At 41.5% G+C, this 22880-nt stretch overlaps 2 protein-coding genes across 6 annotated transcripts in view; one reads left to right on the top strand and one right to left on the bottom strand.

The window, feature by feature from the left end:
* LOC106611151 (interleukin-17F) overlaps nt 1-887 on the top strand; it is a 22167-nt gene extending 21280 nt beyond the window's left edge. For both annotated transcript variants that reach the window (XM_045723567.1, XM_014211053.2), the window contains 2 exons: nt 19-254; nt 382-887. In XM_045723567.1, coding sequence (XP_045579523.1) covers nt 19-254; nt 382-616 — 471 coding nt within the window. In that variant the 3' untranslated portion in view covers nt 617-887. The remainder of the gene's footprint in view (nt 1-18; nt 255-381) is intronic.
* Nucleotides 881-22620, bottom strand: LOC106611163 (stathmin-4). Of its 4 annotated transcripts, XM_014211074.2 has the most exons (13): nt 22446-22620; nt 22018-22111; nt 21202-21298; nt 20114-20192; nt 19909-20003; nt 19628-19673; nt 6031-6325; nt 4329-4389; nt 4141-4233; nt 3700-3905; nt 3243-3434; nt 2828-2845; nt 881-1471 (listed from the first exon to the last, which is right to left on the bottom strand). In XM_014211074.2, exons 8-13 carry the CDS (start codon nt 4339-4341, stop codon nt 1463-1465), a joined length of 531 nt encoding a protein of 176 aa, XP_014066549.1. In that variant the 5' UTR covers nt 4342-4389; nt 6031-6325; nt 19628-19673; nt 19909-20003; nt 20114-20192; nt 21202-21298; nt 22018-22111; nt 22446-22620; the 3' UTR covers nt 881-1462. The 4 variants fall into 4 exon arrangements, with proteins under 4 accessions (XP_014066549.1, XP_014066547.1, XP_014066546.1 ...); XM_014211072.2 differs by lacking the exon at nt 881-1471 and having other exon boundaries at nt 1579-2845; nt 6031-6215; nt 22446-22619; XM_014211071.2 differs by lacking the exon at nt 881-1471 and having other exon boundaries at nt 1579-2845; nt 22446-22619.
* Nucleotides 22621-22880: the final 260 nt, after the last annotated feature.

Here is a 22880-nt window from a genome sequence, read left to right on the forward strand (position 1 = left end):
AGTCCCTCGGTTCCTCAGGTGCTGTGTATGAAGGGGATGTTGGTGATGATGATGGGGGCAGAGGTGGCCCCCCGTGCCCATTCAGAGAAGACAGAGAGCCACACACGGACCACACTCCAGACACACAAGAAGCCTACAGAGTCTACAGGTCCCGACACAGTAATTCTCTCCCTGCACCTAGACCCAAATTACTTGGTTCCTTTCCATTCCATCAGACCCATTTGGAACCATTCAATCTCCCCGTGGACTTACAAGTAAGAACCAACACACTGTTTTTATACCTTTCATACCTTTAAGACGCTTGCTTTGAAATAAGTATGAGAAATTATCGACTGTGCTCTGTTGAATACATTGATCTCTAATATCGTCCTCTCTCTCCAGCACTACCTATGACGATCGACGCTTTCCCCCCATCATCTCGGAGGTCAGGTGCTCTCTGAAGGGATGTCTGAACATCAAGGGTAAGGAGGACAGGAACCTGAAGTCCAAACCCATCTTCTACCAGATCCTAGTCCTGAGGATGGTGATGGGAAGTGGGAAGAAATGCCACTACCGGCTGGAGTCAAAGGTCATCTCAGTGGGCTGCACCTGTGTCAGGCCTACCATCGAACAGTAATGATATTAGAGTGACGAGGTCCAGCCTGGTGGCACAGCTGGTTGGGCCATGGTGCTGGCAATATCAAGGTTGAAGGCTCAATCCCTACATGCGTAGAATGTATTGAAAGTATTTGTGTAGCTTTGGCTGTGTCATTAAAAGATTGATTTGAATAATCAAACATGGATATATTTTCTATTGAGCTTTAAAATGCATTGTTTATTTAGGATTATTTAATGTATTGGATAATATTTTCGGATTTATTTCAATAAAGAAATTCACATATTCAAAACAATTCTTTTTATTCCTTTTTGTCATCTGAAATGGAGCACAATTTCTGTACAGTAACAAACAGCCACATCATACCCTGACCTCTGTTCATCTCAGTAGAGTTACAATGATGTTGGCTCAGACAGACTCAAGTTTACAAACCAAACTCATTAATGAAATTTAAGTTAAAACCTTGCCTGAAAGTGTGTGCTCAAAGCACAATGTGATATCAAAGTGGTTTTACTGAAGCATACACACTCAGGCTCATACTTACGCTCACGCACATGCCCCCACTTCCCCCGGCCCTCCAACCACAAACTCCACACACACACACACACCAATGGCACTGTCGGCACATTACTGAGAATCCTGAGCAGAACTCTGATGTTTCAGCTCAATCTTTTTTGTTGTACTGGTCAGATCCTAAAACATTCCACTTCAGTCGTTGACTTGACCACCTCTCTCATGTGTCATCATTAAAATCTCATAGTCTCAGAGTCTTTTCTCCAAAGAACTGAACCCAGAGGGCTACAGGCTGGCGAATGGCCTCCCAAAATGGCTTCCAAAATAAGTTCAGCTTGTGTTGTGATCAGGCCGTCATGACACCTACAACACAGAGTTCAGAGATAGGGCAGTTAGCTAAGACACAAGCGCACGCACACGTGACTAGTGCACATGTAAGTAAGCATACAAACAACAAGGATCTCTTATACTGACTTTTACTTTTTAATTGATATTGAGTGACATATCACATACATCTGTAAGTAGTACATATACGTGCAATGCAGTCTATTCTACGACTAATCACAACTACTATGACTGAAAACATACAAAGAAACTAGCAGTACAGATGTAGGATCTTAGTTTGCCACAACAGGAAAATAATCCTGCAGCAACAGGAAATGTGATTATAATTCATAGAGATTTTGTGGGGGTTGATACATTTTTCATTAGGGCAAATCAAGTCTGACATTTCAAAGTGGAAATTACCGACTTTAGAAGCCTTTTAAAACTGAAATGCATCACAAGTTGCATTTCAGCATGTTTTAGCTTGCGCAATACAGTACTAGGAGTTTTAGTTAGCTAAAACATCAACCTCTAAGAAAAATGTCAGAGGCAATAACTTATTTTTCTGCTTCTAGTACTGTAGTCAGCTGAGTTAATTCATATATTTTTCCATATCATACCTATATCTTTCACTACTGCAGAGAGAGAATACTCTCCTTAAAAACCCTTATTTTAATATAAATTCTCAGCAACAAAAGAGTGATCAAATTAAGACCCTACATCTGTACAAAAGATCAACACCAGACTACTCACTTATTTATGTACATAAGCTGACATGCCAAAAAGTGTTGAAAAGTGTGATCCAGAATGATGTGTAGAATGCTTTAAATTTAAGTATGTGTGTCAGTGATTTTATTGACCAGAATATATTTCAATTTCTTGCAAATAATGATGTATTCATTTTATTGTATTTTCATTTTATTTAGCCAGGATAGTCCACTCAGTTACAATTTCCACTGTTTTCCAGAGAGTCCTGGGTTCATGGTCTATTATAAATGCCAAGCCTATAAAATGTGCCAATATCTACTCAGTGTGGTTTATAAATTGTGCATAGCGCTCTTATACTCCGCTACACTCAAGGGCACTACAAAAGTACAACTTGATTTTCTGTCTCTCCACCATTGCTCTGAGGAAACCACATCAGCCTGCTCTGAAAATAACCAACTTCCATTTTTTGCTTTTGTTGACACAAAAAGATTGTATGCACACCTCCTATTCCATCACTGTGAATTCTCGTATGTCAAACAAATCCCATTTCCATTTTAAGAAACTGTCTTTTTTTGTTGTCTTTTCTCTTCTCTCCTTTTCTCACTCAACAAAACAGAGGCCCCACGCTCTCTCTCCATCTCTCTCTCTCTACCCGCTCTCCTCCTTGTGCTCTCGGTTTTTCCTCACCTCCACAGCGTGCTTGTCCTGAAAAAGAAACACAGAAACCACCCTTTAGATTTCCTGTCCGTTTCATATCAGGGAAGAAAATATTGGTCAAAAGTAATGATGATCTATGGATGTTTAGTCAGTAGAGTGTATCTCAATTGATTGTTTCTCAAACCAGCTACATTAGAAAGGGACAATAATAGTTTCAAATGTGTTACACAGTATTCATTCTGAACTTTAATATCACAAAAAAGAACATATCTCAACTGACTAGAACTATTCTGCCATAATATAGATGATATCCATGACAGATTAAAAAAAGGGAGCTAGAGTCAGGGTTGGACTCGATTCCTCTTAAATTCACTTCCTGTATTGAGTGAATTGAAATGGAATGGACCCCAACCCTGCCTAGGGTATCAGCTGAGTGTAACTCTACCTTCTCCTGCAGGCGTTCCAGCATGGCGGCCAGGTGTGCCTCCCGTTTCTCCTTGTTGTGCTCCATGCGCAGCTCCAGCCGCTCCTTGGCCAGCCGGATGAAGCTGTTGTGTTCCTCCAGGGCCTTCTGGGCCACCTCACGCTCATGTTCCCGCTTTTCTGCCAAGTGCTTCAGCAACTCAGCCTCCTGGCACTAGGGGGTGATAGAGGGTGGAAGAGAGAGGGGTGAGTGGATAAAGAGAGACCAGAGTGGGCAGAGAGCCCCACCACAATCCCTATCGCTTCGATAAAACAAAGCAGTCCCAATTAACAGTGCAAGAACTTCCACCTATACCCCAACAAACTGGGAACAGACAATTCTGACCAACATTCGGTGAGCAATCCACCATACCAATCTAGAAACAGTCAATGCCGTCTTTCTGTCTGTCCTTTCTGACCCCTGACCTTTGACCCCTCACCTTTCTCCTCTCCTCCGCGGCGTCCAGCTTCCTCTGGATCTCCTCCAGGGAGGGCTCCCTGCGTGGGGGTGTGATGGCGAGGGTGTTCGGACCCCCGTCGAACGAGGGTGGCTTCAGGATGACCTCAAAGGCCTGGCCGGACCTTCTCTTGTTCAGCTCAATCACCTCCATATCCCTGATGATGCACAGGTTCAGGTCCACCACACCTGCAGAGGGCAGGCAGAGATTAAGTAAAGTGTGAGATTGTATAAAGGAAGAACCCAAAGGAAATTGGGGACCGATGAAGGGGGGGTTGCCATTTGTGTAGCTGCCATTTTTAGCGGCCTCAAAAAACAATATTATATTTTTCTGATTACTGGCTCATTGACTGAAATGGCTTATATGATGTGCTGTGGGAATGGTAGGTTGATGATTGTGTTAGAATTGTGTAAAACCGTTTACCTTCTTTCTTGGTGGGCTTTTCTTTGGGTTCAGATAGGATGCAGGAACAGAAGATGGAAGCTAGAGGGAGCTCCCGCATCTTGTCTCTGTACGCTTCAGGGGAGAGAATATTAAGTGAGATCAGCATTAGTCTCTCTCTATCTCTCTCACTCACACATGAGCACGCAAGCACACACACACACACGTACCTGCAAGAGTCATTCTGCCTCTTGTTTTTCTTCTAAAGACACTGTGGTGAATCAGATATTTCTGAAAGGCGAGACAAAGAAAGTTGCTTTATCATCAGATCCTGAAATCTGCAAACACATGTTAAATCGCTGTATTGCTACAGAATCCCACTACCATTACAATAAAACTGGCCCATCGTGAGCTACTGTGAAGCCTTCATTCAAACCCACTCATCAAGAGCACTTGAGGCCCTGTGCTTGTCATGAAACGAGATAGGGAGGGGTGTGAAAGAGATCGGGGGGTGGAGGGAGAATGGGTGAGAGTACCATCTGTATTCTACCGCAGAAGTGACCTAACCATTCTCAAGCCCTCTGTCTCTCCTCGTGATAATCAGATGGACAGATCACACTCATTATCAGAGCATGATGGTACTGTATTGTTATGATAAAACAAGGCAGGGCCTACATAGCTTGCTCACATAACATACAGGCCTTATTGTCTACAGCAAAAAGAAGAGAGTAATGGAAGGAGAGAAAAATACATCTATTAAATTCTTGATAATAACTTAAATAGATGTTAGATCCTGCTCTTCAAGCAATCACTGTGACTCACTTGTGGTCCATTCATTTCACCACAAAGACAACAAAAGAATCCACACAGAGAATCTGAATATTTTCTCTCGCTCTCTATTTGTTTTTTCTCCTCTTTCTCTCCATCCACTCTCTTTCTTACTGCCCCCTCATCTCACATGCTTACACAAAGCTACTTCACAACAGTAGCTAGGCCACTAGGCCACACAATACATTCCCCCCTACATACCCAGGAAGAGTAGCTGCTGATTTCGCAACAGCTAGTGGGGATCCTAATAAAATACCCCCCCAAAAACTTCAGTCACGACTAGCTGTAGGACTACTGTTCCATATTGAACATTGCTGTTGTTGAGCCTGCCTACTGTGAGCATTGACTGAGAAGTAAATCATTCAGGTACTTGAAATCAACATGCTTTTCTGACTTACACTGGCTTCCAAACCAAAAGCCCCCACACTATTTTACACACAGGCGTGAACATGCACACACACATACACTGAGATCTCTCTCCACTATTCAGACTCACAATCTCCTCATTGCATAACAACATGCATAAAGTCATCTCAAACATCCTGTACTGATCATCAACGTCAGCTTTCTCACATTAAACTCTTTTGTCAACAAGTAAAGCACTTTTTAATAAATGCATAATAAGCAATGCACGCTGTATGAATTGCATAAACTGCATTTATGTGAATTAAAGCCACTTTACAAAATCATCTAGGGCAGACTGTTTCTTGTAAGCATCACTACATTTCAATGTATTATTTCCATCTGTGGTTAATCTGTTCAGCCAAACACTGAGCACACACCTCTACAGCAGAGGTGATGTAAACTCCCTGTGCATCTCGGGGGATGTCATAGTCAGTGTTGCACAGAGAATGTCCATCATCTGACTGCAGCAGAGAGGCATCTCATACATACACTCAGATAGCTAAAGCCTTTTCAAATATGAAACAGCCCAATATTTAGTGAATACACAACAGACAGACTTAAATCAGCAAAATATACAACAAAATAGCTTTGGAAATTAATATAACATTTTGAAATTAATATAATAGGACAATTATCCTGGATGCAGAATGCAACCTGCCATACTTTTTGTTGTTGTTTCGGTAGTTCAGATGGACTCACCGTGTGCTGAGCAGTGCTGGTGGTATTCTCCTATGTCTTTATCTTGCTTTTTTCTTCCCTCTTTCTCTACTGTTTGGGCTGTGCTCTCAGCAGCATCAGCACCACAACCAGCTATTACTGCATGACATCACCTCCTAGCCATCTCATTGGCCCAGAGGAATCCAGGCCCCTGATTGGCTGGAGAGCTGGTGGAGAGGAGGGAGCGGGGGTAATGTGGAGGAGGAATAGGCAGGGGTTAACGGGATGTTCTTTAACCCTTTGCTGAGTGGAGGCAAGCTGCAAGGATGGATACATCCTAAATAGTGAGAGAAACAAGATAGGGGTATTTAGTTGCATGTACTTTTTCCTTTGCAACGCATCAGGGCTTGACTTGGGCTGAAATAGGTGCCAGTACTAATTTTGGGTGCCGGTACTGTTTATATTTAGGTGCAGGAGATCCACAATACTTTTGAGCAACAGGAGATCAAGCAGTAGAACATTTGAGGTGCTGGTATCCAGCTCCAGTGAGCTCCTGCCCAAGTCAAGCAATGCAACGCATACAATGCACTCTATACAAAAAGTTATTTGCAAAATCAGAATCAGAATCATGTTGAATGAAGAGCTGGTTGTGGCTGGTTTGAGTCAGTCAGGTTTTAGCAGTAAATGTCAGATCTATTACTGTCAGCACAGATGGATCTATGTCTCATCATCTTCAGTCCCAGAGATATTGATGTCTAGACTACACTCACCTCACCAACAGCACTGTCTCGATCAGCTACCGCACACACACGCACAGACACACTGTGTCTGGATCAACTGTGGCCTGTCAAAGGCTATTTAAAACAGTCCATCTGTTCTTCTGGTTCTCCTCCAAGTGTCTCAGTTTTAATGGTATTTAAATAAAGTTGAGATGTAAATTGATTTTTCAAATAGTGATCAATATATACACTGAGTGTAACAAACATTATGAACACTTACTCTTTCCATGACATAGACTGACCAGGTGAATCCAGGTGAAAGCTATGACCCCTTATTGATGTAACCTGTTAAATACACTTCAATCAGTGTAGATGAAGGGGAGGAGACAGGTTAAAGCAAGGATTTTTAAGCCTTGAGACAATTGAGACATTGATTATGTATGTGTGCCATTCAGTATGTGAATGGGCAATACAAAATATTTAAGTGCCTTTGAACGGGGGTATGGTAGTAGGTGCCAGGCACACTAGTTTCAGTGTTTCAAGAACTGCTGCTGGGTTTTTCCACACTAAACACTTTCCCGTCTGTATCAAGAATGGTTCACCACCCAAAGGAAATCCAGTCTACTTGATACAACTGTGGAAAGCATTGGAGTCAACATGGGCCAGCATCCCTATGGAATGTTTTTGACACCTTGTAGAGTCCATGCGCTGATGAATTGAGGCTGTTCTGAGGGCAAAAGGGGGTGCAACTCAATATGAGGAAGGTGTTCTGTTTTGTACCACAGTGTAATTTGCTTGCATTGAAGTACTTTTATTGGTTCCATAATATAATGAAAAACACTAGAGAACATGCAGGGTGTGCAGGTTTTGATTCCAGCCCAGTACTACCACACCTGCCTCACTATCAATGGGATGTGTTTGTTAGTGCTGGGCTGGAACAAAAGTCTGCAGACCCTGCAGCACTGTGGGACCAGGACTGTTCAGCCCTGTACTGACAGTGTGAGACACCACGACGCTAGATCCCATTCAAAACTACATGATTCTTGATGCCATGCTTGGAAGCGGTGTATGGAACAGATAGGGTTGCAAAATTCTAGGAACTTTCAATAAATCTCATTTTTGGAGGATTGGAGGATTCCCGGAATCAAGAGGGAATAAGCAGGCAATCTGGAATCCTCCAACCAGGATTTCTGGAAAACCAGGGAATTTATTGAAAGTTCCTGGAATATTGCAACCCTAGGAACAGAACACTAAGTGCTCTAAGAACATCCCAGTAACGTCAGGAACACAGACTCCCAGCATGACCATGTCATCACTCAGGGTTCACAGCACAAACAGGGAGAGACTAGCTGGAGAGAAAACAGATAAAGGCAGGATATGAGAGATAAAAGAGGGAGAATTTGATACAATAGGATGAAAGGAACCCGAGCCATCCACCAATTTACATCAATTAAATTATCTAAACATTAAAACCTACATTTCTGTGTGAAGACTAACAAGCATCAATAGCAGGCAACATTAATATTGATGATTGTGCCCTCAAGGCGAGAAGTCGGCTGCATTCGAATGATGTCATAATACATGAGTGTTGTAAGGCAGGGGTGGAGGGCAGGGACTGCAGAGTGCAGTGATTCAGGAGGCAAATGAAACAAACCTATTAACACAGCACGCAGTAGAGAGAGGTGGTTTTATCATCTCAAGGTGCATTGTAATTAGACACAGAGTGTTGGGGGTGCAAAGAAGGGAGGGTGCCGACACACACGGTGTCCTCATCTGCTATTCTGCTTGCACCAGCCCAGATGATGTCATGCAGCTTCATGCCAGCAGGAGAGTCGTGTGCAGAGGGGAGAATGTGAGAGACAGAGAGAGAGCGAGAGGGGATGAGAGTGGGTGCTGATGAGAGAATGCGCCTGTGTGGGTTATGAGCAGAGGAGAGAGATACAGTGCATTTCAAAGGATGCGGAGAGAAAGAAGAGGAAGGAAAGAAAGAAAGAAAGAAAGAAAGAAAGAAAGAAAGAAAGAAAGAAAGAAAGAAAGAAAGAAAGAAAGAAAGAAAGAAAAGAAAGAAAGAAAAAAGAAAGAAAGAAAGAAAGAGAAAGAAAGAGAGGGCGGAAGAGAGTGGGAGCGGTTATGTGCGGAAGAACAGCCACAGAATTGGAGGCAGGAAAGAGAAAGAGATTGATGGCGAGAAGATGGATGATATTGTTTGTATTACACATCTCCATTGTCTATCACTGCGTTGGACTGTGCAGTCTTACCCCTGCAGAAGTGACAGAGCAAACCCATACACATTTGTTCAGTGTAAAACAATGACATAAACATTCCTAGAAGGGGGAGAGGGGGATGGGAAGAGGAGAGGAGGCTAGGGTAGATGACGATGTGTTGCAAGGAAAGCCTAATCATCACCAGTAACACTCCAACTATGTCATGTCCAGCCAATCACGGATGCCTCTTGTCTTTGCAGATGCAGTGCATGTATCTGACCCCTAATCCACATAGATCACATAATGACACAGCAAACAATGAGGACAATGTCACAAGGAAAGATAGGCATTATTTCACTTAAATGTAAAAATCATAAATACCAGACGTTAGATGATGCAACAACAGTCATGTTTGCATGGGGTGGAGTGGAGACCCACATGGTTTAACAGTAAATCTATATAAGGGTTGTGAGGGGAGAAGGGGGACACAGGTTTTCAGTGCTATAACGTGTTTGTAAGGGGGTGGCACAAAGGTGACATAGGTTTACGATAAAGATATTCATTTATCTTGGTATGGTGGGACAGTCTCTTGTTTGTGTGAAGGGGTGGGGAGGTCTGCAGTAAATCTATAAGTGCTGTTTGGGGAGTTGGGGTGGGGGGCTTGTCGGTCTGCAGCGAGCCTCTGTGTAGTGGGATGATGAACTCACTGCTTCAGTCCCGTGCTGTTGACCACTCACCCACACCAAACTCCATCCACTATTCATTAGACTGTCATTATTCCTCTCTCTCTCTCATTATACAGCCTCTGCAGTGACATTAGAATTCAGGGTTTCAATCAATCTAATTATTATCTGAAAGAGCCTAGGGCAGGATATAGAAGAATAATATGTAATATGTACGCCACAGCAATGCATATCATTCCTTTCATCTCCATCAGATACAGTACGAATGGATGATATGCTGTATTCCAGAGGGCCAGGTCAACACACTTCCTGAATCCACTTAACCTCCTCACACCCAAAGGATTATGTCATAAGGTAAGACTCAATATTGTAATGGTGGCATGAGTCATCTGGCTAAGTGAGACTGCTGGACCAAAGTTACCCTAACGATAAATCATATGAAATCAATTCTATGACGTAAACCTTATTTCATATTTCTAATATGCCCGCAGGACAATATAATGATGACATCTTGCAAAATGCATGTCGTCATTGGACACAACAGATATATCCTCTTCACTGAAAACAAAGCTTAGGTCTTTGTTACGACGTGAGAAATTAAACGTGAAGGCAAGTTAATGCATGAAATAGGAAGCACCAAGTTAATGTTATTGCATGAAAAAGATAAGTCCGCTATGTTGTGCACAGACAAAAGCTTATATGACATTTGACCGCATTCTCTAGTCCCCAAAAAGAGTTCAGTTGTTTCAACTTGTCGTGCAAACTAGATTTCTGTAGATTGTAGTTACACCATCCTCCTCATACAGCTTTGAATTTTTCCTTGTAGACGTGATCACTAGTAGGCGTTTTGACATTTTCCTGCTGAGCTGTGAATTCCTCTGCCACTCTCCATATCCTGTTTTAGTTCTGTGTCTAGCGGAATTTGTAGTCCACGAGCTGTGAGGGGAGCGGAGGGTGTCAGGGAGAGGGCTGAGTGTGAAGTGTCCTGTAAATGCCATTGCGGAGGTGAGTCACCATCGCCGGAAGAACACAGCGACACAAGAGGCATCTGGCTGCTGCAATTGTTTGTATTGTCACAACACTTTTATCTTATCTCTTCTGAGAGTCGGGGATTGTGTGTGTGTGTGTGAACCTGTGGTAAAACCCATTAATCTTGAACAAACTAAGGGAAACTTTGGCCATTAAGAGTAAAGACCGATCCGTGATATAATCCACCCGTCTCTCTTAAGGCTATATCAATTATTGTTGTGCAAAAAGCAGAGTTGTCAGAGCAGATGAAAACTACATCTACGGTACAGATCTGGAAACATTGAAGAGTTAGGACCGAATGGAGAGTCAGGGTGTGATTGGGCCCAGCCGACTCACCTAAGGCACTAACAAATGTGCTAAAAGTCATAAGCGGTCCTTCTGTAGGCTAATGATGTCATTTGCCTGCAGAAAGGCAAAAGGCTGTATTCTCAGTCTTCACAGAATACCATGCTGCTGTATTTGTGAACGTGGGAGAGACCGTTTGATTCTTAAGCCAGGAGAGAAGGCCTCGAATCCAGAATATTTTGTCTGTCCTCCCTCCACGTTTCATTCACATATGGCAGTATGCATCTCACGCAGCCAGCCACACAAGACTAGGATGAACACATTCATAACCACTTTATTTTTATTTTAGAGGATCGAGACAACCAACACCGAAGAACTTTCACAAACATGAGTACATTTGTAATACAATAGAAAAAAAACGACTTGTTAGATCATGATATAAAAATATATACACTACCGGTCAAAACGCTCATGGCATTCTCTCAATCAGCTTCACCTGGAATGCTTTTCCAAAAGTCTAGAGGGAGTTCCCACATCTGCTGAGCCCTTGTTAGCTGCTTTTCCTTCACTCTGCAGTCCAACTCATCCCAAACAGGCTGGAGTTGTGTTGGGTCATTGCCCTTTAGAAAAACAAATGAAAGTCCCATTAAGCGCAAACCAGATGGGATGATGTATCGCTGTAGAATGCTGTGGTAGCCATGCTGGTTAAGTGTGCCTTGAATTCTAAATAAATCACAGACAGTGTCACCAGCAAAGCACCCCAACACCTCCTCCTCCATGCTTTACGGTGGGAAATACATATACGGAGATCATCCGTTCACTCACACTGCGTCTCACAAAGACATGGCAGTTGGAACCAAAATTCTCCAATATGAACTCCACACCAAATGACAAATTTCCACCGGTCTAATGTCCATTGCTCGTATTTCTTGGCCCAAGCAAGTCTCTTCTTATTATTATTGGTGTCCTTTAGTAGTGATTGCTTTGCAGCAATTCGACCATGAAAGCTTGATTCATGCAGTCTCCTCTGAACAGTTGATGTTGAGATGTGTCTGTTACTTGAACTCTGAAGCATTTATTTGGGCTGCAATTTCTGAGGCTGGTAACTAATGACCTTATCCGTTGCAGCAGAGGTAACTCTGTCTTCCATTCATGTGGCGGTCCTCATGAGAGCCAGTTTCATCATAGCACTTGATGGTTTTTGTGACTGCACCTGAATAAATGTTCAAAGTTCTTGAAATGTTCTGTATTGACTGACCTTGTCTTAAAGTAATGATGGACTGTCGTTTCTCTTTGCTTATTTGAGCTGTTCTTGCCATAATATGGACTTGGAGTTTTACCAAATAGGGCTATCTTCTGTATACCCCACTACCTTGTCATAACGCAACTGATTGGCTCAAATGCATTGAGGAAATAAATTCCACAAATTAACTTTTAAGAAGGCACACCTGTTAATTGAAATGCATTCCAGGTGACTACCTCATGGAGCTGGTTGGGAGAACGCCAAGAGTGTGCAAAGCTGTCATCAAGGCAAAGGGTGGCTATTTGAATAATCTCAAATATATTTTGATTTGTTTTAACACTTTTTTGGTTACTACATGATTCCATATGTGTTATTTCATAGTTGTGATGTCTTCACTATTATCCTACAATGTAGAATAATAGTTAAAAATAAAGAAAATCCCTTGAATGAGTAGGTGTTCTTAAACTTGACTGGTAGTGTACTTTCAGGACTCAACATGACTGTTGATGAGCATTCAACAGGTAGGAATGGCTAACAGATGTGTGTGTTCTTCCACTGGAGAAAAAGCTTCATAGTTTTAGGTTCTAAATAAAGAGTAAAAACTCAGACGATTAGTAAAGCTCAAACCAAGTTTATTCCCCCAATGGGTCAGACAGCTGAACAGGCAAAGACATGTTTCCACTACCACAAGTATATATACCCCAATTTGGATGAAGTCTCCTCCTTCCCTATAAACATTACATCTTTATTGCTAGGCAGGAAGTTAAGTGAGGCGGGTAATAAACTGTTCCTTCTCCCTTAATGTGACCTGACCTCGGCCCCCATTCCTCACTAATCCACAGCTCTCCACCTTTATCAGTGACTGCAACCATGTGATCGCCTTTCCTTTACTCTGTACAGTCCAAGCCCGTGGCTCTTATCCAACCTTAATTGACCCCACCATATACATTCCTCCTACAGATAACCATTAACTTATGGTGTACAAGCCAGACTGTGGCACTCCTCATTTCCATAGGATACCTGATTATTAACAATATTTCAAGTTTAGAAGTCAGAACCCATCAATATAATTAACTTACACTAAACAAAATATAACAAAACCATTTACAGATGAGGATATTCATTTGAGGCAGTTTCCTACAGCAGGCAACAGGACATATGAATTATGTGGATTATAATTAAATGTATGTTTTTGTATGGGTTGATAAAACATTTTGAAAAGGGAAAATTCAAGTCTGCAATTTCAAAGTGGAAATTATCAACTTTAGAAGGCTTTTTATTAAACAAACACACTACAAGTTATAAATTCTCCTGCAACTGGGTGATCAAATTAAGATCCTACATCTGTAAAATAAAAAAAGGATACAAGCACATTATTCCATCAGTCATTACCCCACCTTTTTAACAAAATGAGGCTCAAACTTCTGACAAGAAAACAGGAAACAAGGGGTTCACTTTGTCCAACCTTTATGCAAAAACATCACTTGTTAAGTTTCAGTCAGTAAGAGCAAACAAAAAACCTACTTAAGTGGCACTGCAACACTGCAATAGTCCAAGGAGCTTCAGCAGTTCTGAAGCGGGGACCAGTAGGCATGCAGGTAGGGATAGAATTCCCAGTAGCCAACACACCAAGGTGCATCTTCATAATCTAAAATGGCCTCCTTACATCCTCTCCTTCAGTTGCTGCTGAATGGAGTGAGCTGGTAGGACTATACTACATCACACCTTACCTGAGAGGTTACAGTAGATCAGTGCAGATGAAGAAGAGGGAACCACATTGGACTAATGAGATACAGCCCTTCCCATTTAATTAATGGGGGGGGGTTCTTACAGGTGACGTATGAAAGTTCAGGGTCCTGCGGTAGTCACTGAGACTTCCTGTTTCGTACCTGCACCCATTCCTTTCTCTATTTCAGGAAGTTCCCAAAGCTCGTGCCCTACTTGCTTTCCTCACTCACTGTAAGGGAAGATGGGTAACCTTAACAGGGGAACTTATGTTTCTCTTTATTTTTACTACAGAATGCCAAGAGTGTGAAAAGCTATCAAAGGCAAAGGGTGGCTGCTTTGAAGAATCTAAAATATATTTTCATTTGTTTAACACTTTCTTGGTCACTATTTGATTCCATGTGTTATTTCATAGTTTGGATATCTTCACTATTATTTTACAATGTAGAAAATTGTCAAAATAAAGAAAAACCCTGAAATGAGTAAGTGTGTCCAAACTTTTGACAGGTACTGTACTTATTCATTTTTGGTACCGGGGTCAGACGGGTCTTGTGAGGCCTGTGGGTGTCCTAGAGAAAAACAACATGTTGCTGAGAGTCTCACCTTTCCACAGCGGGGTGATGTTAGTGAGTAGCCCGAACTGTTCGGATGCTACAGACAGAAGTTAGCAGATCGGCAGTACCGACTTCAGACGTGGGGGTCGTAGAGCGAAACAGAGAACACGTGAGAGTCTCAAGGTCTGACAAACACAGCTGTAGCTCTGCCACCTTTTACTGCGGATGCGGAGGATGTGGTGGATTGAAACCAGATATCTCTATCTTAAACAGGCTGATTTTTATGGGGGCGGGACATCGACTCATGTGGGTTATGTCTTGCCCCCGTGGAAATCTAATTAGCATAAAAAAATCCCTCTACAAATCCGTTAATTTAGGGGCTCCCGAGTGGCGCAGTGGTCTACACTGCATCTCAGTACAAGAGGCGTCACCTGGTTCGAATCCAGGCTGCATCACATCCGGCCGTGATAGGGAGTCCCATAGGGCTGCGCACAATTGGCCCAGCGTCGTCTGGCTTTGGCTGGGGTAGGCTGTCATTGTAAATAAGAATTTGTTCTTAACTGACTTGCCTAGTTAAAGGTTAAATAAAAAATAAAAAGATTAAGCTGGAGACAAGTTTTTGCATTGGATGCTTCTCAATCCACCGCATCCACCAAAGTAGCACTTCTGCATTTGCGGTCTGGTTTGGAATCATACAACACTGTTCAGTCCAGAACATTGAGAGATATACTGTATTATTAAATAATAATCCAGAGAGAATTATCTTCGGTCATCGTCAAAGCCGTGTATATTCACCCTCAAGTGGATACCATGACGGCTCTCAAGGAACTACACTGGACTTTGTGCAGCCAGGAAACCACATATCCTGAGGCTGCATTTATTGCAGCTGATGACTTTAACAAAGCAAATCTGAGGAAAACACTACCAAAGTTCTATCAACACATTGGCCTGTAGTACTCGTGCTTCAAAAACTCTCAACCATTGTTACTCTCCCTTAACGATGGCTACAAGGCCTTCCCCCGCCCTCCTTTCGGCAAATCAGATCACGACTCCATTCTGCTCCTCCCTTCCTATACGCAGAAACTCAAATCAAATCAAAGTTTATTTGTCACGTGTGCCGAATACAACAGGTGTAGACCTTACAGTGAAATGCTAACTTACAGGCTCTAACCAATAGTGCAAAAAAAGGTATTAGGTGAACAATAGGTAAGTAAAGAAATAAAAACAACAGTAAAAAGACAGTGAAAAATAACAGTAGCAAGGCTATATACAGTAGCGAGGCTACATACAAATCCGCCAGTTTAACCTAGATACAGTGTCTCAATCCACCGGATTCACCAATGTTGCACTTCCACATCTGTGGTGAAAGGTGGCAGAGCTAGAGCGGTGTTTGTCAGACCACGAGACATCCTAAAAATCAGTCTTCTCACAAAAACGTCTGTTCCGTCCGAACTATTACGACAGCTCCATGGAATGGGGAGACTCACGAACATGATAGTCATCGCCGTTCTGCTATACGACCCCAACAAGTGTCACGGAACTCGTCTGAAGGTAACCGGTACCAGTTAAAAAAATTAAATAAAATGGAAGTATGACGTAGTTTTGTACCTACCCCAAAAAAGTGGTTAAATGTGTGTAAAATAAATATATGTATTTCCTGAGCTTTCTTATAGTGCATCTCTTAGCTATAGGACAAACACTTCAAAACCTTGTTTCTTGTGATTTATTTTTTGACTGTCTTTTTTGCCATTTATGAATGTGCTATTCAAAGCGTTTCTCTGGGCTATAGTATTAAAGGCAAAATTCAATACTCTTATAAAATAATAATATATATATTTTTTTATACCTAAAAGGTGTCCTATAATTCAAATAGCTAAATGATCCATAGTATAAACCATCTTAAAAACGTATAATTTTGCACGACTTCAAAATTTAATTTCAATTAATGGAATGATGAGGATGAAGGTGATTAAATTTAGAACAATAGTGTAAGAATTGATATGCCTCTGTCCAGCACGCGCACACCCTGAAAAATACACTTATTTTTTTTGTATTTTAGTATTACATACTAAAACTGTTGTTACACTAAGGTTTTTATTCTAAGAGAAACTAAAATGTTCAATTATATTCCATGATATTCTTCAAATATATGTGTTGACACAGTGCTACAGACGTGGGAATATAAGCAAGTGAGGTCTGCTAAATAATCAAGTTGATGGCGTAGTCATTTTTCCTCGCTCACTTTAGATTATTTGAAAACGAAATAATCTCCAAAATATAGTTATTTTTTAAACAAAGCAATTATTATTATTAATTAATTTAGAATGATATAAAAGTCCCTTAGATATTCTCACAGATATCTTATTAACCCTGTTTTTCACCAGCGTAGCAGGCTGGGAATTCTGCAAACAACGTTTCTAGGATGGGCTATTAGCAGGACAATATAAAGACAATATATACAGTAAAATTCTCTAGTACATCCAATATTGAAGGCTATCAAATGCTTCTCAAAGATGCACTCTGGTGGTCAAACTAGCACATGGTAACAATGGCTGACAATTAGAATTCTGTGGCAGCCCGCAAGGTGTGCTGCAGTATGACACAACTTTTACAGGAAGAACCACTGTAAGTGGCAGGGACTCCAGACAATCCAGGATTACAAAGGGAACCAGCCACGTCGCGGACACCGACGCCGTACTCTCAGACAAGCTAAACACCTTCTTCGCCCGCTTTGAGGATAACACAGTGCCACAGACGTGGGTCGCTCCCGAGGACTGTGAGCTCTTGTTCTTCGTGGTCGACGTAAGACATTTAAGCGCGTTAACCCTCGCAAGGCTGCCGGGCCCAGACGGCATCCCGCATTTACGGACATATTCAATCTCTCCCTATCCCAGTCTGCTGTCCCCACTTGCGTCAAGATGTCCACCATTGTTCCTGTACCCAAGAAAGCAAAGGTAACATCTAAATTACTATTGCACCGTAGCACTCACTTCTGTCATCGTGAAGTGCTTTGAGAGACTAGGTAAGGAGTGTTTCCTACCTTTCTTAAAAACTACAAAGAGTCACTCATTGGCCCCATTACTAAGGTCACCAACACATCTATTGGTCTGGGGGTGTTTCCAAGGGTATGGAAGTCAGCCATAATAACGGCCATCTTTAAATCGGGCGACCCTGCTGATGTGAGTAACTACAGGCCCATTAGTATACTACCTGTAGTGTCGAAGGTTGTTGAAAAGTGTGTAGCAGAACAACTGATTTCCCACCTCAACAACAGCCCCTTCACATTACACTCCATGCAGTTTGGCTTCAGAGCGAAACACTCCACAGAAACGGCCAACTGCTTTCTTCTGGAAAATGTGAAGTCCAAGATGGACAAAGGGGGCGTTGTTGGGGCTGTGTTTCTGGACCTAAGGAAGGCTTTCGATACTGTTAACCATGAGATTCTCATCACAAAATTGTCCAAGTTCAACTTTTTCCCCCGATGCCTTGAGATGGATGAAATCATACCTTGAAGGCAGAACTCAGTGTGTCAGAGTGAGCAATGAGCTGTCGCCCACTCTTAGCTATGATGTGGGCGTGCCCCAAGGGTCAATACTGGGGCCCCTCCTGTTCAGCCTGTACATTAATGATCTGCCTTCCGTCTGCACTGGGTCTGAAGTTCAAATGTATGCAGATGATACAGTGATATATGTGCATGCAAAGAGCAAACAACAAGCTGCACAAGAACTCACTACTGTAATGGTCCAGGTTACAAAGTGGCTCAGTGACTCGTGTTTGCATGTTCTTCACAAAGAGGGCAACAGATGCTACTGAGCCAGATGTCTATGTGTCAGGGGAGAAGCTCCAGGTGGTATCTGATTTTAAGTACCTTGGAATCATACTTGATTCCAACCTCTCTTTTAAAAAGCATGTGAAAAAGGTAATTCAAATAACCAAATTCAACCTAGCTAATTTCCGATATATACGAAATTGTTTGACCACAGAGGTAGCAAAACTGTATTTCAAATCGATGATACTCCCCCCACTTAACATACTGCTTGACTAGTTGGACCCAAGCTTGCTATACAACATTAAAACCTATTCAGTCTGTCTACAAACAGGCTCTCAAAGTGCTCGATAGAAAGCCCAATAGCCATCATCACTGTTACATCCTCAGAAAGCATGAGCTCCTGAGTTGGGAAAATCTTGTGCAATACACCGACGCATGTCTTGTATTCAAGATCCTAAATGGCCTAGCTCCCCCTCCACTCAGTATTTTTGTTAAACAGAAAACCCAAACATATGGCAGCAGATCCACAAGGTCTGCCATGAGAGGTGACTGTATAGTTCCCTTAAGGAAAAGCACCTTTAGTAAATCTGCTTTCTCTGTGAGAGCTTTCCATGTCTGGAATACACTGCCATCAGACACACATAACTGCACCACATATCACACTTTCACAAAATGCATGAAGACATGGCTAAAGGCCAATCAGACTTGTGAACATAATCCCTAGCTGTGTATTGCCGCTTTCCATGTTGTCTGTTGTCTGTAGCTTGTGAGGTGTGGAAACACTTTGTTGGTTTTATGGATTTTGTCTTGTTGCTTTTTGTTCTATGTTGCTCTGTCTGTGTCCTATGTTGCTCTGTCTGTATGCTATGTCTTGCTTGTCCTATGTTACTCTGCGTGTGCTCACTGTTCAATGATTGTCTATATTGTAATTGTTTTTAATAACCTGCCCAGGGACTGCGGTTGAAAATTAGCCGGCTGGCTAAAACCGGCACTTTTACTGAAACGTTGATTAATGTGCACTGTCCCTGTAAAAATAAAATAAACTCAAACTATTGCTGTACATATACTATTCTATCCTACGTATTCTTCAGACATACTAAATATTCTATCCACAATGTCTATACATCCCATCACACATACATACATATTTTTATACTCCAGATTCCAACATTGCTCATCCTAATATTTCTCAATTCCATTCTTTTAGATTTGTGTATTGTTCGATATTACTGCAGTGTTGGAGCTAGGAACACAAGCATTTCGCTACACCCGCAATAACATCTGCTAAATATGTGTATGCGACCAATAAAATTTGATGTGAAATGGAAAACATGCATTTCCTTTGATCACTTAAACACTTCAGAGTGCCCTCAGTGCAGACCTACAGATGAAAGTGTGATTGTTGAAAGTGTTGCAGCCAATCCATACCTTGTTCATGACGACAATCAAGGGCAGCTTCATCTTGTACAGAATTCTGCAGTAAAAAAAAACAACAGTCAGAGTGAATAAGCAAATCAACACCCTACACAGGACCTTAAAATTCCACAAAACTTTGGGATTTGATTGAATTGAAACCCTAGTCTTCACATGTATGATATAACCACAGATGGCTATAGTAGCTATTGAAAAGCCTGCATAGATAATGCATAGGTAATGTCCCCACAGTTTTGCAGTATCAAAAATCTAAAATGGCCCCTAGTGTGTCATACCTGCAGGCGTAGAGCATGTTAGACATGAAGTTGACGGGGTTGACGCTACGAGACGTATCCATCATGTACACCAGCACACAAGGGAAGGAAGAGGCCTGAGAACACATTAACACAGACACCAAACATATCACAACACTGATAACACTTTTGTAGAACCTAGTCATATGATTACATGTTTTTAACAATACACATTACTACTACACACCAGAGTTTCAGTGATGATGCTTCCGGACTCTGAGCAGGTAAACACTTCTATTTGTCCAGGAGTGTCAATCAACACATATCTGCAGACAAAGGTCAAAGGTTTGGACAGGTAGGTACTGGGGCTGGGCGATATATCGAATTAATTTGATTAATTCAAATGTATCTTTTTGCGCAATATCCAAATCAAATAATTGTATTGGTCGCATACACATATTTAGCAGATGTTTTTGCAGGTGTAGCGAAATGCTTGTGTTTCTAGCTCCAACAGTGCAGTAACATCTAACAATACACACAAATCTAAAAAGTAAAGCAGTTCAAACAGTTGGAGACGGACAGAAGGGTGTGTTCATAATAATTCAACTGTTCTGCCTTGTTAGCTAGCAAATAGATCCAAGTTTGCTAAACTTGAATATAAAGATTAGCTGACTACTCACTAGCACATGGGCTTATGAGATTGTTTATGAGACTTGTGTTAATTTTATATAATGCCTGCTACAAGAAGTTAAGGTGCATTATACATGGTTCTGGTTAAAATTGAACAAAAAGGGCATTTTCATTGACAACAAACCAGATCAATGAGTATAGCAAAAAGCAGGATCAACTATTTTGATAAAATAATTAAATTATTAGTGTGTCTTATGGTTGTGGAAAACTTCAGTATAATTTCACAAGCCCAATATTCATTCGATTATTGCTGACTGTTTGAAATGCAGTGTATTTTACATTTGACTGTACAACAATGCTTATTTAGAGAAAACATAAACAAATAGAGATGATTTTTAGGCCATATCACCCAGCCCTAGTAGGGAAACACCAGAACAGTACAATGCTGTACTAAGTACTATAATTCTTCTATGGTTACCAGGAGGTCATCAGCTGACTTTCAGATAAAAAGAATATATATAGTTACTCATGATTGTACTGTTTCTTCCCAATGAATTTCATGGCCTAAGGTGGCAAAACATGGCGATTTTGATTTATGCAGCCCAAATTGGACAAGTAATAACAATGGTGACATCTATTGGACAGTCAATGTATCAAATAAATACACATCCTATTCTGTTGTGAGCAGAAACTGAGTTAGCCTACCTGATCAAATCTTGTAGCGAAGAGATTCAATGACGTGACGATTCATCCAGGCCATATTGCTTCATGACTTCTTTGTAATTCACTGTGTCACAGATATCTGCGAGGGGACAAGGAGGAGCTTTCTGTAACTTATTAGCTACGGTAGCTAATAATAGAATAAGGCAGTGGGTAGACCAACATAATTATAATGATTGAATTCTATGAACAGAACATCCAGGAAACATTCAACTAATGATTAGCATTATCGACATGATGCCAGTGCCACACATTATGCAGGGTAGGTGCTTTTAGCAACGCGGGTATATTTACATATACTACCATTGCTTAAAATTGTATTGGGGGGCAAAAAAACAGTCCGTGAGAAGCCAGAGGTTAAATACAATTCCATTTCAACTTACTCTGCCTGTGGGCAGGACTGTTGGTCATTATGGCAGGGGAAATTAAGAATCATATTATTTTCAGACTTTCCAAGCGTGGGTCTGTTGTAGACCCACTTCCACTCTGCTTAACTCATGTCAAAATAAAAGTCCCAAACAATTTATTCCCTTTTTGTCCGCATATGGCGCACGTGCAGGACTTTTATTTTGACATGAGGTAAGCAGAGACGTTCGGAAAGTCTGTTTAATAATATGCTCCTTAGATATTTTGTCCCTGTCATGAACAACCATCCTACCATCCTAAGTTGAAGTGTAATTGTATTTAACTTATGACTTCCCACAGGCTGTTTTAGTGCAACTAACACTAGTGTAGTTATTTTAATATTCGGCATTGTTAAAAGCACCTATATGCATGGTGGTGGGCATGATGATTTCTTACCGATGTTGGCTGGGAAAGGGACTTCGTGCACGGCAGGGTCTAGGTTGATAACATATGGAAGAGACTTCTTGGTGTGAAGATGAGCAGTGAGTCACTGAGAAGAAACATTAACAAAGTCAGAGCTAGCATAGCTAGCTAAGTAACGTTAGCATAGCTAGCTACCAGATGGCCGTTACCAATGTGATTTTTGGGGGCACTGAGCAAATTTAAGGTCTTGTGAGCGGAAACTTGAACGTTGTGAGAATTGTGTGCAAGTTCTCATGCGTGTTTACAGTGAACACTGAGGCTGTACCCTTACAGTTTTAGACAGTAGCCAATACTATTGTGGCTATTTGAGCATAATGTAGACCTACCAATGGAACTTATTTGCATATTCAAGCCCGTCTCAAAATACAACACTGCCCCTTTAATTACGACAAGCGTTTTACCTGATTTGCTTTTCAAAGACAACTTGAAATGTAGCCTACACGTTTTGTGCTCTTGTAGGAAGCAGTAAATCCTCATTTCTGACCTCTACTTATATATAACTGGGCTAATAACTCGCTAACTAGCAAAGAATATCAACAAAAGTCCACACGCGCGACTCTGATCTGAAAAGCGCATTCATTTGCGGGTGATTGACAGACCGCTCCTGGGCTACCCGCCAATAGAAATCTGCTCCCTTGCGCTCTGACTCTGCCTACAACAAAATCAGACTCAATCTTGCAAAGTTATATTTGTTTTCGTTGCATTGAAAAGAGGCTGATATAATGTTGATACGATTACGGAAAAAACACACACACACATACATACATACATACATACATACATACATACATACATACACTGCTCAAAAAAATAAAGGGAACACTAAAATAACACAT

Source organism: Salmo salar, chromosome ssa09, assembly GCF_905237065.1.
Source record: "Salmo salar chromosome ssa09, Ssal_v3.1, whole genome shotgun sequence".
Taxonomy (NCBI): Eukaryota; Metazoa; Chordata; class Actinopteri; order Salmoniformes; family Salmonidae; genus Salmo; species Salmo salar.